This window comes from Equus asinus, chromosome 29, assembly GCF_041296235.1.
Source record: "Equus asinus isolate D_3611 breed Donkey chromosome 29, EquAss-T2T_v2, whole genome shotgun sequence".
NCBI classification, from domain to species: Eukaryota; Metazoa; Chordata; class Mammalia; order Perissodactyla; family Equidae; genus Equus; species Equus asinus.
This window is the reverse complement of record NC_091818.1, coordinates 34,954,811-34,979,882: the sequence shown is the minus strand read 5'-3', so window position 1 is coordinate 34,979,882 and position 25,072 is coordinate 34,954,811. Positions and strand designations below refer to the sequence as shown.

Here is a 25,072-nt window from a genome sequence, read left to right as displayed (position 1 = left end):
GGGTACCCAAGTGGGTCCTTTCAATCTGGAAACTTCACATTGTGCTTCTCGATGGGGAACTTTTCTCGAGTTACTTCCCTGATAATTTCCTCCCCTCCATTTTCTTGGTTCTCTTTCAGGAAACAATATTTAGCTGTCGGACTTCCTAAAATGATCCTCTGTCTCGTTTTTTTGTTCTTATTTTCCGTTTCTGTGTTATTTTATGTACATTTCTTAGAGGCTATTCTGACTCTTCACTCCTCTTAAGTTCCACGGGTCCCTAAGCGACCCCACCTCCTAACTTTTGCTAACTACAGACGATCAAGCTTCAACTCTCTTACCAACTGTCTGACAGGTAAGAGGGTCTCTGCTCTCTGTTTCTTCTGGGACCTAAAGTGATAATTAAACTACTGGTCACATCTTCAATTTTTACCTCAGACAGCAAGTTTGCCCCATCCTAAAATAAAACCAACAAAACAGAAACAATCAAGCTTCTCAGAACCCTGTTCTCTCCTCCAAGCTTGCCAGACTTCCTGAAAGAGCGGATGATACTGCCGTGCATCTTTACTCAGCCCATCACAGTCTGTCCCCTAACTGCATCTACCCATCATCCCCAAGCTAGAAATATAAGTATCTCCAATCCCTATTCTCCTTTACCAACCATAACTTACCCACTACAAGTCCGAAAAATTGTACCTCTAACATGTCTTGAAGGGATCCTATCCTGACCACCACTGCTCTGGTTACAAACCTGTATGTCTCCCACTTCGGATGAAATGATCTCCAAAACTATCTCCTGAACGCCAGATTTTTCTTTACATTGTGCAACTTTCAACATTACTCACAGTTACCCTGCTGGAAAAACTCCCTAAAAGCACTGCTGAGTAAATGACAAGAGGAATAAAGTGAATCCGGCTGGATAAGTCTAGAGAGCCATTCTGCTCCTAAGAATTAGGTCTGGGGCCTGCTGAGGCTTGTTCTGAAGAATAGTTCTTGTCTACTTGTCTTTGCGTGACTAAGTTAGTTAAACTCAATTTCAAAATTATCTTCGCACAAAGTTAAAAGATTCACACTTGCTGATTTCCAAACTTACTATAAAACCCACAGTAATCAAGATGCTGTGGGTACTGGCATAAGGATAGATATGTAGATTGATGGAATAGAACTGAGAGTCCGGAATTAAACCCATAGATTTATGGGCAACGGGTTTTCAACAAGAGTCCAAGACAATTCAGTGGGGGAAGAACAGTCTCTTTAGCCAATTGCTGCGGGACGAGATATACAGATGCATAAGAATGAAAATGAACCCCTGATACCACATATAAAAATCAACTCAAAATGGAACAAAGTCCTAAATGTAAGAGCTAAAACTATAAAATGCTTAGAAGAAAACATAAATGTAAATCTTCATGATGTTGGATTAGGCAATGGTCTCAGATACGACACCTAAAGCACAAAAGAAAAGATAGATAAATTAGACTTCATTAAAATAAAAAACTTCTCTGCTTCAAAGGATACCATCAAGATAGTAAAACGACAACCCACAGAATGGGAAAAAAGTTGTACATCTGATAGGAGACTTGTATCTGAAATATGTAAAAAAACCTCTTACAGTAATTAAAAAACAACCTAATTAAAAATAAGTAAAGGATGAATACACATTTCTCCAAAGATATACAAATGGCCAGTAAGCACATGAAAATATGCTCACCATCATTAGCCATCAAGGAAAGGCATATCACCACCACAAGGAGACACCACCTCACCCCCACCACGATGATTATAATAAAAGACAGATGACAACAAGTGTTGGGGAGGATGTGGGAAATTGGGACCCTCATATACTGCTGGTAAGAATGTAAAAGGTGCAGCCACTTTGGAAAACAGTCTGGCAGTTCCTCAAAAGGTTAACCACAGAGTTTCCATGTGGACCTACAAAATTCATTCTAAGTATATAACCAAGAGAAATGCAACCTATGCTCACATAAAAACTTGTACACAAGTGTTCACAGCAGTATTATTCATAATAGCCCCAAAGTGCAAACAACTTAAATGTCTGTCTATTGATGAATGGATAAATAAAATGTGGTATTCCATACAATGGAATATTATTCAGCCATAAAAAGGAATGAAGTAATGACACATGCTACAACATGGATGAACTTTGAAAACATTATGCTAATTGAAAGAAGCCAGTCACATGGGCCAAATGTTTCCATGATTCCATTTATATGAAATATCCAGAATAGACAAATCCATAGAGACAGAAAGCAGATTAGTGGTTGCCAAGGCACTTGGGGGAAAGAGGGAATATGGAGCAACTGCTTATGGGTATACAGTTTCTTTTTGATGAAAATGTTCTGGAATTAAATAGTGGTGATAGTGGCACAATCTTGTGACTATACTAAAAAAACTGCATTTTATAATTTAACAAGGTGAACTTTATGGTCTGTGAATTACATCTCGATTAATAAAAATCTCTGCAAATCTTCAAATCCCCAACAGGCAAATGTTCAGGATAGTTGGGTGATGAAGTCACCTTGGGTCCAGAGTGACAACGCCCAGGAGACAAATTCAAGGAATTCTGCTTTGGACTCAACAGGCTAGAAATGCTCTGCATTCCTGTACCAAGCAAGCATTTTGCTGTCCCCTGGGTGCATATTTCGTCTGATGCTCCACACATATTTCTGTTGTAAAATTACATGTATTTCTGTTGTGTCATTAAAACGTTGTCAACAGTGCTGCTTGCAGGTTATTTTGTGGGCAAACCTAGGAATTCAATTGCCAGTAAGGACTTGAGCAAAGAAGCAAAATTTGAGGCCTCGGGTAAGAAAAGACAACTATATGCTAAAGATATAAAAATAACCACTAAATGAGGATGAGAGAAATGTCTATACATCTTCACACTGACTTAAACCATGAATGACTATGCACAAACTGTGTTAATACTTGTCAAAACCATGTATTGATTGTGAATCTCAGGCTACAGCACCTTGTGGCAGACACTGAAAGAGAGATAATGTCCTTGGTGCTAGGATTACAGCAGTGGACAGAACAGACAAAGGCCCTGCCCTCGGGGAGCTTACTTGCTGGTGGAGAGAAAGGGAGAAAAAGTGAGGGACAATATACAAAATTTCTGTCCAGTGACTCTACGTTTTTTGGAGAAAGATTAAGAGGGATAAGTCGAGTGGAGAAGGTGGGGGTGCTGATCTATATGCAGCAATGGGGAGAGGCCTCTTTAATGTGGTGACATGTGAACAGAGCCTGCAAAGTAATACAGGAGTAAGCTACGGGGACATTTAGATATTCAGAGACAGTCACTTAGCATATTGGCAATATAGAGAGAGCATAAGAAAACAGGCGGCTATTCCTTCGAAAGTGCCCCAGATGACAATCTGTTAGGTAAACTTTTAACTGGCACTGGTTTACTTTAGACAAATAGTTTACATTATTATAGGCAATCCAAGCACTATGCTGACCCAGGTTGGTTACATCAAAGGCTGGCTACTTGCCTCTGCCTTTGTGCTCTACACCCAGATAAAAGAACTTGATCTAGATTTTTATTCTAGATTCCATTCCCTTCTATTAATAACGTTTACATAAGAGAAGGAAAATTTCCTTTGTGCTTTTTTTTTTTTTTGGTAAGGATGATTGGCCCTGAGCTAACAGCTGTTGCCAATTTTCCTCTTTTTTTCCCCCCTCCCCAAAGCCCCGGTACAGAGTTGTATATCCTAGTCGTAAGTCATTCTAGTTCTTCTAGGTCGGACGCCGCCACTGCATGGCTTGATGAGCAGTGTATAGGTCCACGCCCAGGATCTGAACCGGCACACCCTGGGCCACTGAATCAAAGCATGTGAACTTAATCACTCCGCTAGGCCAGCCCCTCCCCGCTTTTAATTCTAACAGTTAGAGAAAATAACTTTTAGGCAACCAGGCAACCCCATTTAGTGTACAACATAATCTGCTCAGAATGGTACCGAATGCTTGCATTAAGTTAATTTCTACCTTCTTTTAAAAAGTGACTCTGACCCCAAATAACTTTTCTGCACCCACGCTTCTTAAAAGCAGGGCACTGCAGTCCTCCAAAGTCTAAGCACCAGAAGACACTGAAAGGAGAAAGAGAATCTCTAATTTTCTCTGTGAAAAGGGTTCTTAATCTGGATTCCCAGAAAGTCTAGAAAAAATGGTCAGGAACACCTAATTTAGAAGAGCAGAGGTCCCTCCGACCCCAACGTTAGTATCTTTGGGGAAGCGGGCAACTAGTTCCTTCAGATTTATCTAAAACCTCGAGGCATCAAGTTATCTGCTAGGTCCCCTTATGTTTATATCTTCATAGCTTCCGTCAGATTTTTGAGGGATTGTTGATGGTGAAAAAGTATTACTCTGAGGGACGGTTCCTCATCCACTCCTCTTCATTTAATAAAGTTAGTTAGATTCAATTACAAAACAGTCTCAGTCATCAAAAGATCGACCCTCAGTTGGCTGATGTTAAGCTATCAACAGTTGTTCCAAACAGATTGTATTAAAAAATATTTAAGCTAGAATGTTAGAGAGCTAGAGAAACAAAAAACTAGCTCCAGACGTAAATTAGAAAAAAAGGAAAAAAAAGTGGCACACAGGGCTGGGCCTCTCTGGGGCAATAACATGGCATGCAGTCGGCCCCAAGGGGACACAGTATTCCCTGGCAATCTATTGATAGTGTAAATAACAAACAACGTGTGTGAAGAGCGATGATGTGTATCAAAAGGACCTTCTGTACTATGTGATTCCCAAAACGCTCAGGGTTACAGAAGCACCTCAAAAATATGACTGAAATGGAAAAAGAATATATAAATATATATGTGTGTGTGTGCGTGTGTTTTGCTGAGGAAGATTGGCCCTGAGCTAATATCTATTGCCAATCTTCCTCTTTTTTCTTGAGGAAGATTGGCCCTGAGCCAACATCCATGCCAATTTTTTCTGTTTTTTTGTATGTGGGCCACAAGCACAGCATGGCCGCTAACACAGCAGTCTAGGTCCATGCCCAGAAACCGAACCTGGGCTGCCAAAGTGGAGTGCACCAATCTTAACCACTGGGCCATGTGGCCAGCCCCAAAAGAATATTATTTTTGGCATCGTTTCAAAAACAGAAGCTAAATGGTGCCGTTTGCGGGACTGGTCACCACAAGTACCGAGCTGCACCTTACTTATAGTGCAATGAGGTTTCCACTCCAGGCTGCACACTCCTGTCCCCACTACTGTGGCAGAGCTTTCCTAAGTGTCCTCAAGGCTATTTCGAGATTTCAAAGTTTAATTTGAATTTTATCCACTTCATCAGCTAGAATTTAAGGTCATCTACATTTTGCTGCAAATATGTGTACACTTAGAAAAACCCTATGCACGTAATGTTGAGTGTTCTGCTGTGTTAATTCACGTTATCCCTTTTAACTTAGTTTGGTTTGAACACTGACGGTCTATGATGTGTCAGATGTATGATTTATCCAGGGTGCAAAAACTCTGCTGAGGGAAAATGTACGGGATTCTTAGAATCCCTGTACAGCGGCAGGCGGGAGTCCCTGACTGGCTTTGTGAGCACAGGCAGTCCAAAAGTTTGACCACACACTCCGTGCAAACTGACCATTATCCCTGCCCTTGGGGACCTTACCGTTTAGCACGAAAATAACTAGACAGGCACATGCCTGCCATAGAGATAGTCCAATACCAGGGGTGTTTTAAATGAGGGACAAATCACGTCCACTTGGGAGGTGGGGAAAATAGTAAAGGCTTTTAAGTGGCTAATACTAAAAAAGGGAGTTGGATATTAAGATACAATTTAAAAACCAAGGCGGCGAGGAAAGCATTCCAAGTAGAAGGAATCACGTCAACGAAAGCAGAGACACCAACCTGGGGAAAGGTGAGAAGTTGCAGGAAAGTTTGGCAAGCCCTGTGGTTTTCAACCCTTCCCACCCCCTCCAAAAACAATCCCAAAGCAAACCCCACATATAACGGATGATGTTAAAGCCTGCAAACACATTTCCAAGGACTTACACAGATTCCATCAGATGCCTGCGCCTTTGCCCAAATTTGCAGGCAAAAAACCCCCCCACCCATCCGCTCTAACTGGCACGCCACCAACTCCTGTTGCTATGTAAGCTCCTCTCGGGGTTAGCACTTCTCCACTGAACGGAGGAAGATAAGTGATAAGGTTTTCATAAATTTGGGTATTTTCGTATTACTAACAACAGCTGGATTAAAGTTCAATGGGAGTTAAGAGTCAAGAAGTTACACTGAGACTCTCAAACGCCAGGCTGTAGAGTTTGTGCTCAGGCTCCTCCTTATCCACTTATTACCAGACCAGAATCCCCGCAGTTTGCTGAGGTTGCAAAAATCACAAGAAATTGTACACTGGCTAGTCTCTCCCAGATCAAAGTTGAGTACTGTAAACACCCTCTATACTCAACCACAAAGAAGCTGGAGGAACGCAAATCACAAGCAAAGCTTCTGATTGACAAATGACAGTCGGGCACCTGGAAGTTTAATAATCGGACAGAGAAATCAACAGGGCCCTCTGAAAGATGTTGGAGAGGATCAATTTTTGCGAAAATGACTTTAGGATTGTGTTGTTCAAGTCAAGCCTTAAAGGCTGAGGCATGTCTAAGATGTCGTCCTACCTTCTTTCAGAACAATTACACAGAAAAGCCACTTGATTTATCACAAAAAGAATCAGTATATATTCCATAATCTTGGTTATATTCATAAAACTTTTAAAAATTTAGTTTTTTAAAAAATATTTTGATCAGTCCTTTTGCACCATTTACGCTAAACTTTTGGTATCCACATCAAATGGATTCACTCTAGGTGAACTTTTCTTTGCTGACAATTACCCTCAGATAATGAAGACTTCCTGTCCTTAATTTAATAATGATGGAAAGCCACGGAAAGTTTTCTTTTCTGGCAGATGTGGGGGTTGGGTGGGCAGGGAGGGAACCAACATTTTACTGAAATTCTGCTGCTCGGTGATTTATAACCATTACATTTAGTTTTGGTTGAGCAAGAGTGAACTGACTGTAATTATCCTTGGGAAGGTTAATTGGTTACAGCAGCACAGTAATGAGGCCACTAAAGAATCTCCTGTAATAGCCCAGGCACGAGATAACATAAATTTGGACTGGGTGGTGGCAGTGTCAAGGAAACAGATTTAATTCTTTGCAAATGACACTTTATTACTTTTCCTAAAACAACCTCGAAGGGTTTTCCAAAGGTAGTTCCAAGAAGGAGAGGATCTTAAAGGACCTTGGGACATCAGAAAGACAAAGGGTGGTGCAGCTTTCAAATTTGATCTGGACACATGGAATCTGAGATGTTGGCAAGATAGCCAAGTGGAGAAAACCAGCGGGGAGTTGGAAATATCATCTAGAAGGATTAGTCATGGATTCAGAGAAGGAAATGTTTTTCACTCTTTAATTTGGAATTGCACAATAAACGCCTCCCCCACAGTCACTTGGTTACTGATATTTTTCGGCATCCACGAGAAAAAGCAACTATTTCCATTGTTGTAAAGGTTTTATTGAAGCAACTTGATGAATATAAACAAGGTGGCTAAAAAATAGTGAAAGCAAATTTAGCTGTATACATTCAAAATGCAGGAGCATCTGTTTGGAATGTCGGTATATTTGATGCTGGTTAAATGTGTAACAAGTTACTTAAAAGCAACTGTGAGTAGTACTCAAAAGTCACCGAACACACTTCTAAAGTAAAACAGCCTGATTAATAAAAGACATCTATCGAATTCCTTCTCTGTAGCGTCTATATTTACAAACTTAGCTGCTTCTCTGACTCTGTTCCCCTTTTGACTTCCTCCTATATATCTATCAATTCTTAACAGAAAGTACCTAACACAAATTCACCTTGATCTGTGCTAACATCTCCTTCACCTGCAACTTGTTTATTTCCAGGTCAAATCCAAATATTTTAGTGACCGCTCCATCCGCATTAGGTCTCTCTGAGATCTGTCTGGCACCATTCTCCCAGCATGTGTGGAATATTGTTGCTTTTTCCTCTTAAAACAGAAAGGATTGCGTAATCCTGGATCTCAGAAGTACTTAAGAACCACTACGGCCGCCCTTCCCCCAACATATATTGCAACATTATAATCTATTTACCTCTGCTTTGAAAATGTATCTTTAAAAGCAATGCTAACTAAACCACTTAGCCAGTAACATTTTTGAGAAAAACAAAACATGAAACAATGCATATTCCCGTGGTGGGGGGGGGGGGCTAGTTTCTAGCTCCAAACACGCAGAGGATCCTGTAATTAACCTAATGAATACCTTTCTAAACAGGCCAGGAGTCGGTGGGGTTCTCACCTCTTTCTAACTTAAAAATGCTCAGATGGACCAGTGAGGGCGTGCAGTTTTAAGGAGGCAGCTCAAACGTGCACCCTTAGGATAGACGTCTGGGACAAGCCCTAAGCAGCAAGTTTAAGCGGCGTTTCTCCGCAGCTAGTCATTTCTCTCTCTTACTCTTTTAAAGAAACAAACAAAAGTGAACTTTCGTAATATTCTATTTTCTGATCGCCATCTGATACGTCATTAGGAAAGGAACAGGGAAAATAGACGATAGGGTGATGGGGAGGGGAGAAGCGGAAGGAAAAATAATATTACAAGTTCGACTAGAATGCTTACAGTCTGCTGATTCCAGCAGAGCAGGGATACTGATAAAATCTGGCTGGGTTTTTTTCCAGGCTGCTACTTTGGCGGGGCTGGAATAAATGAACTTGACGCTTTCCCCTTTCCTCTGTGGTCCCAAATTGACCTCTTCTACCTCCAAAGTCGACCTCCCCGGGATCATACACACAGGATTCTTCCCCTATCCCCCATAACATTCCCCCACGACCGAAGAGGGGCCACTCCCCGCTTGGCAGATGCCTTAACTACTGCACTCAAATGAACATTGGACTGTGGGGCTTTCTGCTTTCTCGACTCCGAGCAGCCCAGGCGCTTCCACCCCGGTCCCTGGCTGTCCTCTGAACTTGTCCCCCTCTCCGCGCCTCCGCCGCGGGCGCCCCTCGCCGCCCGGGACGCGAGCCCAGTCCGCACACGGGGAGACGCGCGCGCGGCTGCCCGTACGCTCCAGATGCGCTCCCTCCCTCTGCCCCAAAGAGCCCCTGCACGTGACTGGCCCGCGCCCAGTTACCTACTGCAAGGTGTGGGGTGAAGGGAAGGGTACTCCTTTGGGAAGGGGGACGAAAGGAGGAAGCACGAGTCCGGGGTAGCAGTCTCAGGAGATGTCGGGGCCACTGCTGGAGGGACAGCCGCGCCTCGCGGTGCCGAGAGGAGGTGAGTTTGTCCCCTCCTGGCACCCGTAGAGCCCCCGCAGCTGACCTAGCCTTAGAAGATTATCTTCCGGGGCAGTGCGCGTGTAGGTGAGAAAGAGGAGCCGAGCCCTTCTTAAAAATCTCCTTTCGACACTTCCGGAATTCCTCTTCCAGGATCAGAACTCTGTGTGTGTGTGTGTCTGTGCGTGTAGGAGTGTATACTAAAAGTACGCCCGGCGATTCTCCTTCGTCGCTCCCTTTTCTGCTACTTCCTCCTTGCTTTATGGACCGGAAGCGTCCTTAGCCAAAATAGCTCGGCGGGCACTTCCGGGACGTCAGCCCAGGGTTCCGGGAGGGTGCTGGCAGGAGCGGGCGAGGCGGCGGCGGCAGCTGGAGGATGAAGAAAGAGCATGTGCTGCACTGTCAGTTCTCCGCGTGGTACCCACTGTTCCGAAGCCTTACCATCAAGAGGTAAGAGGGGAGGGGTGACGCCGGGGCGAGAGGCTAAAGGGAACTGCGACATTTGGGGTGAATCTTGTCTCCATCAAAAAAAATGCAGGCCTTAGAACGAGTGGGTGGGAGTGCCAGCGCGGAGATTTCGACTTCCTGGTGGCATCGCAGGTGCCGAGATGAATGAAATCTATCCGTGTTTGGCCTGCGTCCTGTTGCGTGTCAGGGAGCGTGCTCGGGGAGGTGGAAGGGCAGGTCGTGGGTTGGTGAAGGTCAGGTGGGGTGAGTCGTGGAGTAGGTTGGTTTAGGGTTGGGAGCTCACCATCACTGCCTTTAGGGTTACTAGATAGGGGAGGCGATCCGGAGAACTGGGTAGAATCTGCGCTTTGCCGCTGATTAACCCGCCTTGGGGGGGGGGGGCGGGGGAGGGACTCAATTCCTTTCAGTCGCTGTAAAATGAGAACAGTGATGCAGACCCTATCTCACATTCTATTGTGAGGCTCCAGTGTCCTAGTGTATGTGGAAAGCATCAGTAAAGTGTAGTTAGATATTGTGAGGGACGGTAATGTGCTGTGAGACGAAGCCTTCTGGAAAAGGGGTGGAACAGTATTTGTTTTCTAGTTCTCTGGCTTACAACTGGGAATCCATCCCCGGTTTGCAGGGCAAGCAGAGGATTAACTGTGTCATCCTTCACCTGGTCATTCAAGGTAATGTAGGCTAGCTCGGAGAATATCTCTAAATGTTCAAAAGCAGTCGTAATGTCTGGAGCCTGATACAAGAATAGGCCTTTACTCCCTAAGAGGCATGGATCAAACTACTTTATATCTGTAGATAGGACTTTCTGTATTTTGCTGGCTCCCCCTTTAGGCCTCGATTGCCACTTACTTAGATGTCAGCTCTGCTTTCCTTTCAGTCTGTCCTCTTGGCGCAGAGAGTGTGAATACAGAGAGAGAAACCGTTTTGGAATCGTAAGGGCTTGGAAGAGCCTAAGGAGATTAGACAATTCTTTTCCATCCTGTTATTCGTACGTAGATTCTGCTTCCAGTTACCCGTGGTGGAGTGGAGGTTAGAGCAGCTCAAAGGAAGGTAATCTTTGTATTTGAAGAGGGTTGAAGTCACACCAAAACAAAAGAAAGAGCTTCAACAGCAGCAGTGGACACCACCTCCTACCTTAGAAGTTGTCTTTCTATATGATATGCCAGTCCTTTATTACCTTGCGTAATTGAAATATGCTTTGGGTCCGAGCTGATGCTACAGTTAATTATTTTGTGTTGGTGTCGCAGCAGGTATATTTGTGAAGCTGTCAGACATCTGCACACTGCATTCACTGAAATCTGGCCTTTGCTTTCTGTGCAGGTACCTTCTTTGCCTTCGGCAGTGAAGTGTAACGGTTAAGGACTGGTCTCTGGAGGAGGGCCATCTGTCTGGCTTTGAATTTTGGTGCCACCAGCATCTTGAGCAAATTACTTAATCTCTCTAAGCCCCGTCTGGAAAATTGAGAAAATAATAGGATTGTCATGGGAATTAAATGAGATCAAGCATGTAAAATGCTTGCCACTGTTTCTGGCGTATAGTATGCACACAAATATGCTGCATGTTGTGACATTTTGGATTTAATCAGCGCTCCATTGAAGCAAAACAAATTTTCACTTCAAATGTGTACCATTCAAATGCAGCTGAGAATGAAAAATAAACCGAGAGGTTGGATTTTCTGAACAGTCCACAGTTAAGCTGCATTGCCTGAAACTATACTTTCTTTAAGGTATTTCTTCAGTCTGTTTAGTTCTGCGGTGACATCACTGAAAGCTATCATATGGCAGGATATCCCTCCACAACCCAGGCCAATCCAGTGGAGCTGTGTTAGCTTTGTCATTGTCATTGTCAGCTTCAGTGCTGAGAGACCATATTCTGCTTATTGACTCAGCATTATGACTTGGTGTTTATTAATTGTGATTCAGAGATGATTATGCAGGTAAGAATACAAGTTCATTTTCTGAGAAGCTCTAGAACTTTGACTCAGGTTTAAAAATAATTAGCTAGATGTTTTGGGCCATTCACTTTATCTTTCTAAATCTGTTTCTTTCCTCAAACATGAAAGTTCTATTAAATAATCTTTTAAAGACCCTTTTACCTCTAAAATCCAGTTAGAGTAACATGTCTGTGTGTTTAGAATTATACTCTCTTGACGGGATAGGTACTTTCTCATTAATTCTTTAACATCTGTCAGCGAGGCCTTATTGGATTCTCACCTGCATAGTGGATTTCATGACCGGTTCAGCCTCTTCTCTGACAGCCTCATGAGCTTTGTGTAAAGTTTGTCTGGCAATGACTTGTTTATGGCCTCAGTCTTTCAGGCGTGTTTCCTTTTTCTTCCGAATTCTGGTGGCACTTGGTACGTTGGCACTTGATACAGCACTTACCATATTGTATTGTGACTTCATTTTCTTTTGTGTCTGTCCCTCTCATAGGCTTTGAGTTTTTAATGGAATCACCTTGGTATCTTCCTTGACTTACATAACATAATGCAAGATAACGTCATTAGGATGACTTTAGAACTGTGACTGGAGAAATCAGGGACTCTTGAGCCCTATGCAGAATCTAACTTGATGTTGTCTAATATCTGTAAGAATTGTGGACCCTCCAAATAGGAGGAATACGCAAAGAATTCAGAATGGATTCAAACAGTAAATAGATGGTTTGAATCCAATCGAGGGATGATGCAAGCTGGAAGGAAAGTCCACATTCAACTCAGGTTTGAGAGTGTAACTCAAAAAACAAGGGACGTGGACTTTGAAATAAAATTCTTTTAGAAGGGTCATCTCCAATTCTCTTGGGATAACATTGTTGGGTAAGTGTCTTTAACCCCAGGAAGAACTAGAATTAAATATAGAGGTGATAAAAATAATTCAAACTTGAGTTGTACTTTTTTTTCTGCTAAGTTTATTTAATATCTTTAAGAATTTGCCATTTTGAGGGCAATTAGCATATGTCTAACAGATTAGCCTTGTGGTTCCCATTTAAATTGTGTAATTGGTTTAGAATTGTGATACGTTAAAATGTATAAGAAAATTTTTCAAGTCTTTAGATTATTAGAATGTTTGCAATAACCTTAGATTCACTATGTTAGTTTAATTTGCTGTCTTCATAAGAGGTAAATACTTGGGATGGCTTATTTGTAATTAGACAATTGACATATTTAAAAAGAAAATTGAATAGAGTATTTTTAGAATAGAGTTAAAATTTTTAAAGCAACTGTTAAGTTTCAAAGGCTCACTTGAAATTGGTTAAAATTTAGCAGATTTACAAATAGAGTAATACGATTTGGAAGTTGAACTTAAAAGCTGGAAGAAGAACTAGGCTTTTGAATGTTAAATTGTAACTTTGATAAATCAGATATTTATTTTTAAAACTGAAGTAGCCCATGAATAATCTTCTCTTATAATGCCCCAAAACTGTTTGTAATGTGCCAAAAAACGTATTCAATAAATAAATGAAGACTATTACAAGTTGATAATGTTCTATGGAGTCTCTGAAAGTAGGCCATAATGTTTTTCCTGTTTAAAAAAATGTATGCTTCAAGATCAAGATAATAGCGTTTTAGGTGTCTGTGGCAGGATTTTTTGATGATTTGTTTAAAAACAAATTGTCTCCTGAGTTTTTTAAGTGACTTCAGGTACAGCTTTGCCATCTCTTAATTATGATTATCTGAAACAAATTAAAGCATGTCCAGTTAAGCAGCTTTATTGTTCTGGTGATCAGTTGAAGAGAACGCCACCAAAGCAGATCCCAAGTATCGTGAATTCTTAGCCTTACATGCTCTTTGCAAACCAAAGAATGGTTTCCAGATGGTCAGTCTCCTGCTCTCGTAGAAGGTGGTCAGGTGCTCTCAATCTGGTTCCTTTGCCGCATCCCCTGTGTTGCTGCAAATATCTGCTGGTGTCTAATTTCTTAAAGGCACATAATCATTGTACTCAGAATTCTTTTAAGCTTGTTGCTTTTGTACTGTGATTTCAGTCTGTTTCTTTGGATTTGGCTGGGTTTTGTTTTCTTTTTTTACCACAAGACAATTGTGGTAATTTCATGAACCTAGTTTAATTTACTGCAATGTTTATTCGTATTATTCTAGTTTCTAGTCTGCTGCTATCACATGTACATTGTTAACATTTCCCACTTCATATTAAAATTAAGGGTACAAGTAATTCAAAAATTAATTGAATTTGGAATTCTTTTCTCTCTGCTTATGGTTCGTCTTTTAAAATGATGCCCTTTTTGGTATTTGTACTTTTTGGTATGTGCATTTTTTTTTTTTTTCAGTGTCATTCTTCCACTTCCTCAGAATGTGAAGGATTATTTACTCGATGATGGAACTCTGGTGGTTTCAGGAAGGTAAAGTATATCAGAAAAAAATTCTTTCAACTTTACCGTAGGGAAATGTCATAATGATCAAATCTCAACAATTATCATGTAAAATAAATACCTGAGCTTTGGCACCATTCTCTCCTTTTTTCCCTAGCCAAAATTATGTGCTGATCTTTGTCCCTAATCCTTGTCAATTAATAAGATTTTCAAAATTGAATACTTCCTTCTCTAATAGTTACTAGTTGTGAAATTGAGTACTTTCTTTCATTTCTACTTTTAGAAAATGGATATGGTAGTAACTCTTCCTTCTGGAGATGGGGAGGGGTTGGGAAAAAGGGGGAAGAGGGCAGGTTATGACCCTTTGAGCTCCTTCAGTTTTTAAGATGAAAAATTCATTGTCCTCTGCAAACAGAAAGCTTTACCAGGGTGTAGCATTTAATTCCTTGACATTTTGTTCCCCATAGTTAACCCACCACAGCCCCACCTTCACTTTCCTGTTCATGGAGTTCCACTCTTTGTAAAGGGAGTAAGTTACCAGACTTCAGTCATTTTAGCGCAAATGTGAAAAAGTTGAAGAATCATAGAATTTAATGAAATTCCTTTTTTTCATTCATGTCTCTGCTCAGAAGTCATGTTACCTAAGTATTCATTCCTCACCTTCCTTTCTAAAATAGCCGAATGGTAACCCTTGCTGATATATCACTCTTTTTTATAGAGAGCTAGGTTGGAAATAATTTCCCATTGGAATTATTAGAAACAGTTTTGTTTTATTGTGGTAGAGTACATAACATAACATCTACCGTCTTAGCTCTTTCCGGTTCAGTGGTGTTAAGCACATTCACATTGCTGTGCCACCATCCCCACATCCATCTCCAGAACCCTTTTCATCTTGTAAAACTGAAACTCTGTCCGCGTTAAACACTGTCTGCATTCCCCTCCCACCAGTCCCTGGCACCCACCCTTCTACTCTCTGTGCCTATGAGTTTGACTACTCTAAATACCTCACGTAAGTGGAATCATACAGTCTTTGTCCTTTTGTGACTGGCCTGTTTCACTTAGCACAGTGTCCTCAAGGTTCATCCGGTTGTAGCCCGTGTCAGCATTTCCTTCATTTTTAAGACTGAGTAATATTCCACTGTGTGTATACACCACATTTTGGTACATCGCTCTTTAACTCCTTACTTCACTTTATTTTTCTGCATAATACTTGCTTCCGTCTGACATAATTCCCTTAATTATTTTATTAGAATACAGGCTTCAGGGCTGGCTTGGTGGTGTAGTGGTTAAGTTCACATGCTCTGCTTCAGCGGCCTGGGGTTCCCCGGTTTGGCCCAGGCATGGATCTATGCACCACTTGTCAAGCCATGCTGTGGCAGACGTCCCACATATAAAATACAGGAAGATGGGCACAGATGTTAGCTCAGGGCCAATCTTCCTCAGCAAAAAGAGGAGGATTGGCGGCAGATGTTAGCTCAGGGCTAAATGATCCTCAAGAAAAAGTAAAGTGGAAAATGATTTGAAAACAAATTAAAAAAATAAAGAATACAGCCTTCATGAGAACAGGGACTGGATAGTTTTGTTCCCAGCTCTTGGAACAGTGCCTGATATATAAGAGGTGCTTGATAAACATTTGTTAGATGAATGAACTTAGAAATAGAATTAAAATTGCCTGTGTTTTCAAAAACACTAATTTACCCCCACCCCCCGCCTTTTTTTTGGTCTGATGGATCTTCTGTGTAGCTTTCTGGGTTATATTTCTGTTTGGGGTATTCTCAGCCTCCTAATAACCTAAAAATTGTTAATTCAGAGCCTCATTAACTTGGAATAATAGCAGGATAAGGAAACAATAGAATAGTTAGGGAAGTCTCAACTTTGGGATATTTATACACATAGTTTTATTATTCTCAAAAATAGAATATACAATAAAAACTTACGTAAGCAGGACTGTAAAGAAAATGACTCCTAACGTTAGAAAGTTCTGGGTAGATTTCGCTCCTCTAAGACTGTGGAAGAGCTTCTGTTGTTTCTCGTTGGCCAGATGTTTGCATGAGCTTCTGGCGCAGGCATGCACCATTAAATACAGTTAACCAGTGCTGTCCGGCACCCAGTATTTCACTCTGCTCTGCAGTAATGCACGAGCAGATAGGGAGATCTTTTAGAGTTGACAGTTCAGCTTCATATTTTGTGGGAGTCAGCATAGCAGAGTGCTGGTCCTTCAGTCACGTTGCCTAGGGTAAATCACACCTTTGCTAATTTTTAGCTTTCTGCACCTCAGTTTCCTTGTCTGTGAATGGGGTGACTGCTGTCATAGAACTTACCGCATGGAGTTGTAGCAAAAAGAGATAATGTGTAAAATGTTTAGCCCAATGCCTAGTATATTGTATGCTCTTAAGAAGTGCTGACTGCCCTGGTGATGGTCATTAATCTTAGGCACACCAGGAAACATGTAAGTCAAAATTGTGGTCAGTGCTACAAAAGAAATGGGGAGGAGACCGCATCAAATTACTGGGGGTGGAATGGGACTGAAGATCACAGGGAGGGCAGAGAATACCCTGACGAAGTCACTTAGGAGCTTTTGAGATCTGAAGTTTGGGTGGAAGGTAGTCACTTGAAGGTTGGAGGGAAGCATCTTCCAGGCTGAGAGAACAGCATTAAGGAGGGCTCTGAGGCATGCCAGATCTTGACATGCAAGAAACTAAGAGAGGATCGTGTGGCTGGAGCATGGAGGGCCTGAGTGGTGCGAGAGTCAGTTAGTGACATGGGGACGTGGTTAGGGGTGAGGTTCAGGATGTGTGGGGAGTCCTGTAAGGACCCTAGAATTTGTTCTAGGGTATTAAAGGGTCAGTAGGCAGGTAGCAAGAGAGGGACTTGAGCAGTTTTCAGTGTTTGAATAATGACTAGTAACCGTGGGGAAATGGAAGACCAGCTAGGAGGATATTGCATTGGACCAAGTGAGAACTGACAATGGCTTGAACTAAGAGGGTGACACTGGACGGGGAGCAGTGAATGAATTTGTGAAAATTATAGGTAGGATTTAAATGAGGTATATTTACAATAAAATGCACACATCTTAAGTGTACAATCTGATGAATTTTGATAAATATATACACCTATTTCACCACCAGTCCGTTGAAAATACTGACCATTTCCACTCCCCAGAGAAGCCCCTCATGTCCCTTTTTGGTCGATCCTTCCTACCTCTCCCTGCCCAACCCCAGGCAAACACTGGTCTGATTGCCCTCTCCATAGCTTAGTTTTGTCAGTTCTAGAACTTCATGTAAGTGGAATTGTATATTATGTATTCGTTTGTGTCTGGCTTCTTTAACTCAACATAATGCTTTTGAGATTCGTCGATGTTGTTACATTTTATTACTGAGTAGCTTTCTTCGGACAGGTCTTTTTAAAGCTCAGTGTTTGTGTTTTGTGTGTGGGGTTGGGTGTGTATTCCTCTCAGTGTATGCCTTGCTGTCCTAATCTTTTTGCCTCCTTGAGTTCAGATAGTAACAGTTAATTGAATGCCTGTGTGTGTGTGTGTGTGTGCGTGTGTGTATATGTGTATTTAAGATATTATTTATAGGGGCTGGCTCCGTGGCCGAGTGGTTAAGTTCGCGCGCTCCGCTGTGGTGGCCCAGGGTTCGGATCCTGGGTGCAGACATGGCACCGCTCGTCAGGCCACGTTGAGGTGGTATCCCATATCCCACAACTAGAAGGCATGCAGCTGAGATATACAACTGTGTACAGGGGGGTTGGGGGAGATAAAGCAGGAAAAAAAAAAAAGATTGTCAACAGTTGTTAGCCCAGGTGCCAATCTTTGAAAAAAAAAAGAGATACTATTTATAGAACACTATAACTACATCTATTAATATATGGACATTTTAACTCCTTTATATAAAATGTATCCCTGTATCAAAGGATATAGTGTTATAGTTACAAATAAATACAGTGGAGTTAATGAGCTAGACTTAGTGACTACTCTTTTTATTGTGAGTAGGCCAGTAGTGAAGTACTGCTGGTTATTTGTAGATGTTGAGATGTGTCAGTTAGACATCTTTCCTTAGCATAGACTATGGGACTATGTATTTCTTGCTTTTGTCTGGTAAGATAAATTCTGAAAGGTTGGGGGATGAGGGGAGCAGCATGAATGCTTAGAAATTCTATCATTTGTGAAATATGCCCCCCTTCTTTTTTTATTATAAAAGTAATACTTGCTCATGGTGGTAAACTTGAAAGCTAGAGAAAAGAATAAAGAAGCAGAAAAAAATCGCTCATGATTCCACTACTGAAAAGCAAATACTATTCAAATTTTGGCGCATTTTCTCGTCTTTTTTTTTTTTTTTTTATTAAGGTTATAAAAGTTAACGTCCTTGTGAAATTACAGTTGTACATCATTATTAGTGATGTAGGTACACCACTTCACCCCTAGTGCCCTCCCCCCACCCCCCGTTCCCCGGCAACCACCGATCACTTCTCTTTGTCCATATGTTAACTACCACCTATGAGTGGAGTCATACAGAGTTCATCTTTCTCTGTCTGGCTTATTTCACTCAACATAATACTCTCAAGGTCTATCCATGTTGCTGTGATGGGACGACTTTGTCGTTTTTTATGGCTGAATAGTATTCCATTGTGTATATATACCACATCTTCTTTATCCAATCATCGGTTGCTGGGCACTTAGGTTGGTTCCATGACTTGGCTATTGTGAATAGTGCTGCAATGAAGATAGGGGTGCATGGAACTTCTGGAATTGCTGATTTCAGGTTCTTAGGATAGATACCCAGTAGTGGGATGGCTGGGTCATAAGGTATTTCTATTCTTAACTTTTTGAGGAATCTCCATACTGTTTTCCATAGTGGCTGTACCAGTTTGCATTCCCACCAACAGTGTATGAGGGTTCCCTTTTCTCCACAGCCTCTCCAACATTTGTCACTCTTGGTTTTGGATATTTTTGCTATTCTAACAGGTGTAAGGTGATATCTTAGTGTAGTTTTGATTTGCATTGCCCTGATGATTAGTGATGATGAGCATCTTTTCATGTGTCTATTGGCCATCCGTATATCTTCTTTGGAGAAATGTCTGTTCATGTCCCCTGCCCGTTTTGTAATTGGGTTGTTTGATTTTTTTATTGTTGAGTTGTGTGAGTTCTTTGTATATTATGGAGATTAACCCTTTGTCGGATAAATAACTTGTGAATATTTTTTCCCAATTAGTGGGCTGTTTTTTTGTTTCAATCCTGTTTTCCCTTGCCTTAAAGAAGCTCTTTAGCTTGATGAAGTCTCATTTGTTTATTCTTTCTATTGTTTCCCTCATGTAAGGGGTTATGGTGTCCGAAAAGATTCTTTTGAAGCTGATGTCAAAGAGTGTACTGCCAATATTCTCTTCTAGAAGACTTATTGTTTCAGGCCTAATCTTTAGGTCTTTGATCCATTTTGAGCTTATTTTAGTAAATGGTGAAAAAGAATGGTTGATTTTCATTCTTTTACATGTGGCTGTCCAGTTTTCCCAGCACCATTTGTTGAAGAGACTTTCTTTCCTCCATTGCAGGCCCTCAGCTCCTTTGTCAAAGATTAGCTGTCCATAGATGTGTGGTTTTATTTCTGGGCTTTCAATTCTGTTCCATTGACCTGTGCATCTGCTTTTGTACCAGTACCATGCTGTTTTGATTACTGTGGCTTTGTAGTATGTTTTGAAGTCAGGGATTGTGATGTCTCCAGCTTTGTTCTTCTTTCTCATGCTTGCTTTAGCAATTCGGGGTCTTTTGTTGCCCCATATGAATTTTTGGATTCTTTGTTCAATTTCTGTAAAGAATGACATTGGAATTCTGATTGGGATAGCGTTGAATCTGTAGATTGCTTTAGGTAGTATGGACTATGTTTTAACTATGTTTATTCTTCCAATCCATGTGCATGGAATGTCTTTCCATCTCTTTATGTCATCGTTGATTTCTTTCAAGAAGGTCTTGTAGTTTTCTTTGTATAGATCTTTCACTTCCTTGGTTAAATTTATCCCAAGGTATTTTATTCTTTTTGTTGCAATCGTGAATGGGATTGAGTTCTTGAGATCTTTTTCTGTTAGTTCATTGTTAGCATATAGAAATGCTACTGATTTATGTTTGTTGATTTTATACCCTGCAACTTTGCTGTAGTTGTTGATTGTTTCTAATAGTTTTTCTATGGATTCTTTGGGGTTTTCTATATATAAGATCATGTCGTCTGCAAACAGCAAGAGTTTTACTTCTTTGTTGCCTATTTGGATTCCTTTTATTTCTTTTTCCTGCTGAATTGCTCTGGCCAAAACCTCCAGTACTATGTTGAATAAGAGTGGTGAAAGTGGGCACCCTTGTCTTGTTCCTGTTGTGAGAGGGATGGGTTTCAGTTTTTGTCCGTTGAGTATGATGTTGGCTGTGGGTTTGTCATATATGGCCTTTATTATGTTGAGGTACTTTCCTTCTATACCTATTTTATTGAGGGTTTTTATCATAAATGGATGTTGGATCTTGTCAAACGCTTTCTCTGCATCTATTGAGATGATCATGTGGTTTTTGTTTCTCATTTTGTTAATGTAGTGAATCACGTTGATTGACTTGTGGATGTTGAACCATCCCTGTGTCCCTGGTATAAATCCCACTTGATCATGGTGTATAATCTTTTTGATATATTGCTGTTTTCGGTTTGCCAAAATTTTGTTGAGGATTTTTGCATCTATGTTCCTCAGTGATATTGGCCTGTAGTTTTCCTTCTTTGTGTTGTCCTTGTCAGGTTTGGGGATCAGGGTGATGTTGGCTTCATAGAATGTATTAGGGAGTGCTCCATCTTGCTCTGTTTTCTGGAACAGTTTCAGAAGGGTAGGTATTAAATCTTCTTTGAATGTTTGGTAGAATTCTCCAGAGAAGCCGTCTGGTCCTGGACTCTTATTTTTGGGGAGGTTTTTGATTACTGTTTCTATTTCTTTACTTGTGATTGGTCTATTCAGATTCTCTATTTCTTCCTGATTCAGTTTGGGTAGGTTGTATGAGTCTAGGAATTTATCCGTTTCTTCTAGGTTGTTCAATTTGTTGGCATATAGTTTTTCATAGTATTCTCTTATGAGCCTTTGTATTTTTTCGGTATCTGTTGTGATTTCTCCTCTCTCGTTTCTGATTTTATTTATTTGAGACTTCTCTCTCTTTTTTTAGTGAGTCTGGCTAAGGGTTTGTCGATTTGTCTGGTAAGATAAATTCTGAAAGGATGGGGGATGAGGGGAGCAGTATGAATGCTTAGAAATTCTATCATTTGTGAAATATGCCCCCCTTCTTTTTTTATTATAAAAGTAATACTTGCTCATGGTAGTAAATTTGAAAGCTAGAGAAAAGAACAAAGAAGCAGAAAAAAATCACTCATGATTCCACTACCGAACAGCAAATGCTATTCAAATTTTGGTGCATTTTCTCGTCTTTTTTTTTTTTTTTTAACATAATATTTTTCCTTTTTTCTCCCCAAAGCCCCTGGTACATAGTTGTATATTTTTTTAGTTGTGGGTCCTTCTAGTTGTGGCATGTGGGATGCCTCCCTAGCATGGCTTGATGAACGGTGCCATGTCCGCGCCCAGGATCCAAACCGGAGAAACCCCCGGGCCGCCGCAGCGGAGCTCAAGAAGCTAACCAGTCAGCCACAGGGCTGGCCCCTCTCGAGCCTTTTTAATACATTTTTTAGCCTAAGTTGTGAGCATACTGCTTATATAATTTCATATTCTTTTTTTAATTGAACGTCATAGCATAATTTTTCCTTGTGTCTTTTTTGTGTTTTCTTTTTTTCTTTTTTTTTTTTTTTTTTTTTTTTTTTTTTTTTTAAAGATTTTATTTTATTTTTTTTTTCCTTTTTCTCCCCAAAGCCCCCCCGGTACATAGTTGTGTATTCTTCGTTGTGGGTTCTTCTAGTTGTGGCATGTGGGACGCTGCCTCAGCGTGGTCTGATGAGCAGTGCCATGTCCGCGCCCAGGATTCGAACTAACGAAACACTGGGCCGCCTGCAGCGGAGCGCGCAAACTTAACCACTCGGCCACGGGGCCAGCCCCTCTTTTTTTCTTTTTTTAAAGATTGGCACCTGAGCTAACAACTGTTGCCAATCTTTTTTTTTTTCTTCCGGCTTTTTCTCCCCTAATCCTCCTAGTACATAGTTGTATATTTTAGTTGTGGGTCCGTCTAGTTGTGGCACTTGGGACGCTGCTTCAGCAAGGCCTGACAAGTGGTGCCATGTCTCCGCCCAGGATCCGAACTGGCAAAACCCTGGGTTGCCAAAGCAGAGCACGCAAACTTAACCACTCAGCCACGGGGCCCACCCCTCTCCTAGTTTCCTTTATGAATGTTCTTGGGATTTCTTCTTTCATGTTTTTATATTCCATGATAATCATCTGTATTGCCCAAACTTAGTAACTAATAACCATTTTATTTGTCAATGATTGCTCAGATGGATGTTGAGAGACAATTCTCCTTGAGTCTCTCAGGTTACTGCATGTCTTGCGAGCAGAGGCACTGACCGTTTTTGTTCTTGATTATCTTCTCAAGTATGTTTAGATAGCAAAAAGCCTTGGAAGGTAGAGATTGTGTCTTGCTCCCTAGCAGAGAGCGGGTTTGTTTACTTTCTAATACAAATAAAGATAGTGTCTTCCCTTGGGTCAAAAATTGAGCAGGTTTACCTGCAGCCCATTTTAAAATATGAGATTCTTCAGTTGTAATGCAAACCTGGACCACTCTTTGACCTCCCATGGGAGCTGAGGGACCAGAGGGAACTGATGCAAAGATGAAGCTCATGCTTCATACCGAGCTGGGAGTAGTAGAGGTCTTTGGTTCTGACCCAAGTGTCTTATGTCTTCTGCTGGAGTCCATGAAACTGTGGCAGGGTAATTTGTTAGCTTGCAAGTGGGGTAAAATCTCAGAGCCTCCATAATTCTTGTCATTGGACAAATCTTCTGTTGGTCATGCTAACACTACCAGGCAGCTGTAGTTATTTGGTGGCTGTGTCAAACTGGATGGTTTTAAGATGGCCTCACTCAATATCTGGCAGTTGATGCTGACTGTCAACTGGACCTCTCTTTCCATGTGGTCTCACATCCTTAGAAGACTAACCTTAGCTTCTTTAAATAGTGGTGGCAGCATTCCAAAAACATGAGAATAGAAGCAATAAAGACTTTTAACACCTAGGCTCAGGATCACATGGTGTCACTTATGCTACATTTTATTGGTCACAATGAGTCATGAAGCCAGTCTAAATTAAAGGGATAGGGAAAGAAATGCCGGTTCTTGATGGGAAGAGTGGCAAAGTCTGACTGCAAAGGGGCATGTCAAACAAGATGGGAAAAATTCTTGTGGCCATCTTTGCACGTCATCCAAGGTTTTTCCCATTCATTATGCTCTGTACTTGGGGGCCCTTTCATTCTAGAGACTTACATTTTTCAGTTTTGGGACATTAAAAATATTGTATCTTTGATAATTTCCTCTTATTTTCTTTCTTCTCTTTCTGGAACTCCTATTATTTAAATGTTGGATCTGCTGGATTAATTCTCTGAATTTTATCATTTCTTCTCTATTGTCTTTCTCTTTGTCATCTTACTTCCACTTTCTGGGAAATTTTAAATTCCAGCTATCATATTTTCAGTTTCCACAAGTTCAGTCTTGTCCTCTGTTCCTTTCTTAAAGCCTCCTGTTCTTCTCTCATGGATGCAATATCTTCTTTTGAGGATATTAATGATTTAAAAAAATATTTTTCATCTGGTCCCTTTATTGTTTTTATTTCTACCATGTACTGTTTTTCTCTCCTTTTTAAAATCTCTTTTTTCTTCTTGGAGCCTTTCTTTAGTTTTCAAGGATTCTAGGCCTTTGTTCATATTAAAGAGTGAGGGACGGGCATGCGCATGCACACACACATTTGGAAACTTTGTGTACCTGGCTGGGGCTGTTGACTAAGCCTACCAGCGGTCAGTGGTACTGATGGAAGATTCCCAGAGACAGTTACCTGTAGGCCTTTCCTCTGCGATTGTTCACTTTCTACAAAGAAGAATCCTCTAATCTGTCTGCATTCTAGGAGGAGGGGAGGAGGAGGGGACTACAGGGAGGCTCACTGTTAGTATGACTTTCACTGACTCCTCGTCGTATTCTGCCGTTCCACCCCCCGTTCCTCTGGGATTATGGACCTGAGTCCTTAGTGTCTTTAGTTCATGGAGGATTAGTTGCTAGGGTGTGCAAGTGAGGGGGACTGGGTGTATCTGATGCAGGGTCAGTGAGCCGAGGAGTCGAAAGAAAGATTTCTTGGACTCTCAAGGTCTGGCAGTGGTGCTCTTTTATTTAGAGAATAGTGTGGAATAGCATGGGGACAGGACCCGTGGGCAGTGAAGAGCTGTTGCTGCTGCTGCATGGGGACAGGACCCATGGGCAGTCAGAGCTCCTGCTGCTGCCCTGAGTTGAGGGTTAGGGCTAAATTTATAAGGTACGGGTACGTGACTTATTTTTACTGGAAAAAGAAAAGATGATGTAAAAGTCATTAAATGATTTCAGTGCAGATGGGGTCTGGTTATTGTGCGGTCATATAACTTTAGATACGAATCTGGTCATATAGATGGGCATGTAGGTGAGGATACCCTGGGCTTCTCTCCCTGGGGCAGCCCTAATTCATACCATAAAAATCCACCGGGTCATATAGTTTGGCATGTAGGCCAGGTCACCTTGGGCTTCTCTACCTGGGGCAGCCTTAATCCACATCATATCTTACTGCCCCGTTTTATGGACTTCCCACAAGTCACCCTATTTGCAGCCCAGACCTTCAGTCGCATCATCCACGATGGCTCCAGGTTCTGCCCGTTGATCACTGCGTTATCCTCCTCACTGGCTCTGTTTTCCAAACTTCTCTTGCTGTCTCTTTTCTGCAGTTGTCTCCTCTTTGGTCCTCTTTCTCCTCGGGATCTGTCCTGTCATTTTAGTGGAGTTTGAAGAGGAAACGCAGGGATAGATAAATGCCC

The 25,072-nt window shown here is 41.4% G+C and overlaps 3 protein-coding genes across 11 annotated transcripts in view; 2 read left to right on the top strand and 1 right to left on the bottom strand.

Annotated features, from left to right (window-relative positions):
* The window catches only part of SEC61A2 (SEC61 translocon subunit alpha 2), a 44,797-nt gene extending 42,077 nt beyond the window's left edge, over window positions 1–2,720 (top strand). For both annotated transcript variants that reach the window (XM_070500832.1, XM_044762124.2), the window contains one exon: window positions 2,485–2,720. In XM_070500832.1, the coding sequence (XP_070356933.1) occupies window positions 2,485–2,509 (25 nt within the window). In that variant the 3' untranslated portion in view covers window positions 2,510–2,720. The remainder of the gene's footprint in view (window positions 1–2,484) is intronic.
* NUDT5 (nudix hydrolase 5) overlaps window positions 1–9,297 on the bottom strand; it is a 33,467-nt gene extending 24,170 nt beyond the window's left edge. For 3 of the 5 annotated variants that reach the window (XM_044762133.2, XM_044762132.2, XM_070500833.1), the window contains exon 1: window positions 9,158–9,297. The gene's annotated coding sequence lies outside the window, so the exon portion shown is untranslated. Of the gene's footprint in view, window positions 1–9,153 lie in introns of all 5 variants that reach the window. The other 2 variants (XR_011499210.1, XM_070500834.1) reach the window with 1 other exon arrangement.
* Window positions 9,298–9,531: 234 nt separating this feature from the next.
* The window catches only part of CDC123 (cell division cycle 123), a 56,025-nt gene continuing 40,484 nt past the window's right edge, over window positions 9,532–25,072 (top strand). The window contains exons 1-2 of one of the 4 annotated variants that reach the window (XM_014850185.3): window positions 9,532–9,745; window positions 14,039–14,110. In XM_014850185.3, the coding sequence (XP_014705671.2) occupies window positions 9,672–9,745; window positions 14,039–14,110 (146 nt within the window). In that variant the 5' untranslated portion in view covers window positions 9,532–9,671. The remainder of the gene's footprint in view (window positions 9,746–14,038; window positions 14,111–25,072) is intronic. The other 3 variants (XM_044762128.2, XM_044762129.2, XM_044762127.2) reach the window with 3 other exon arrangements.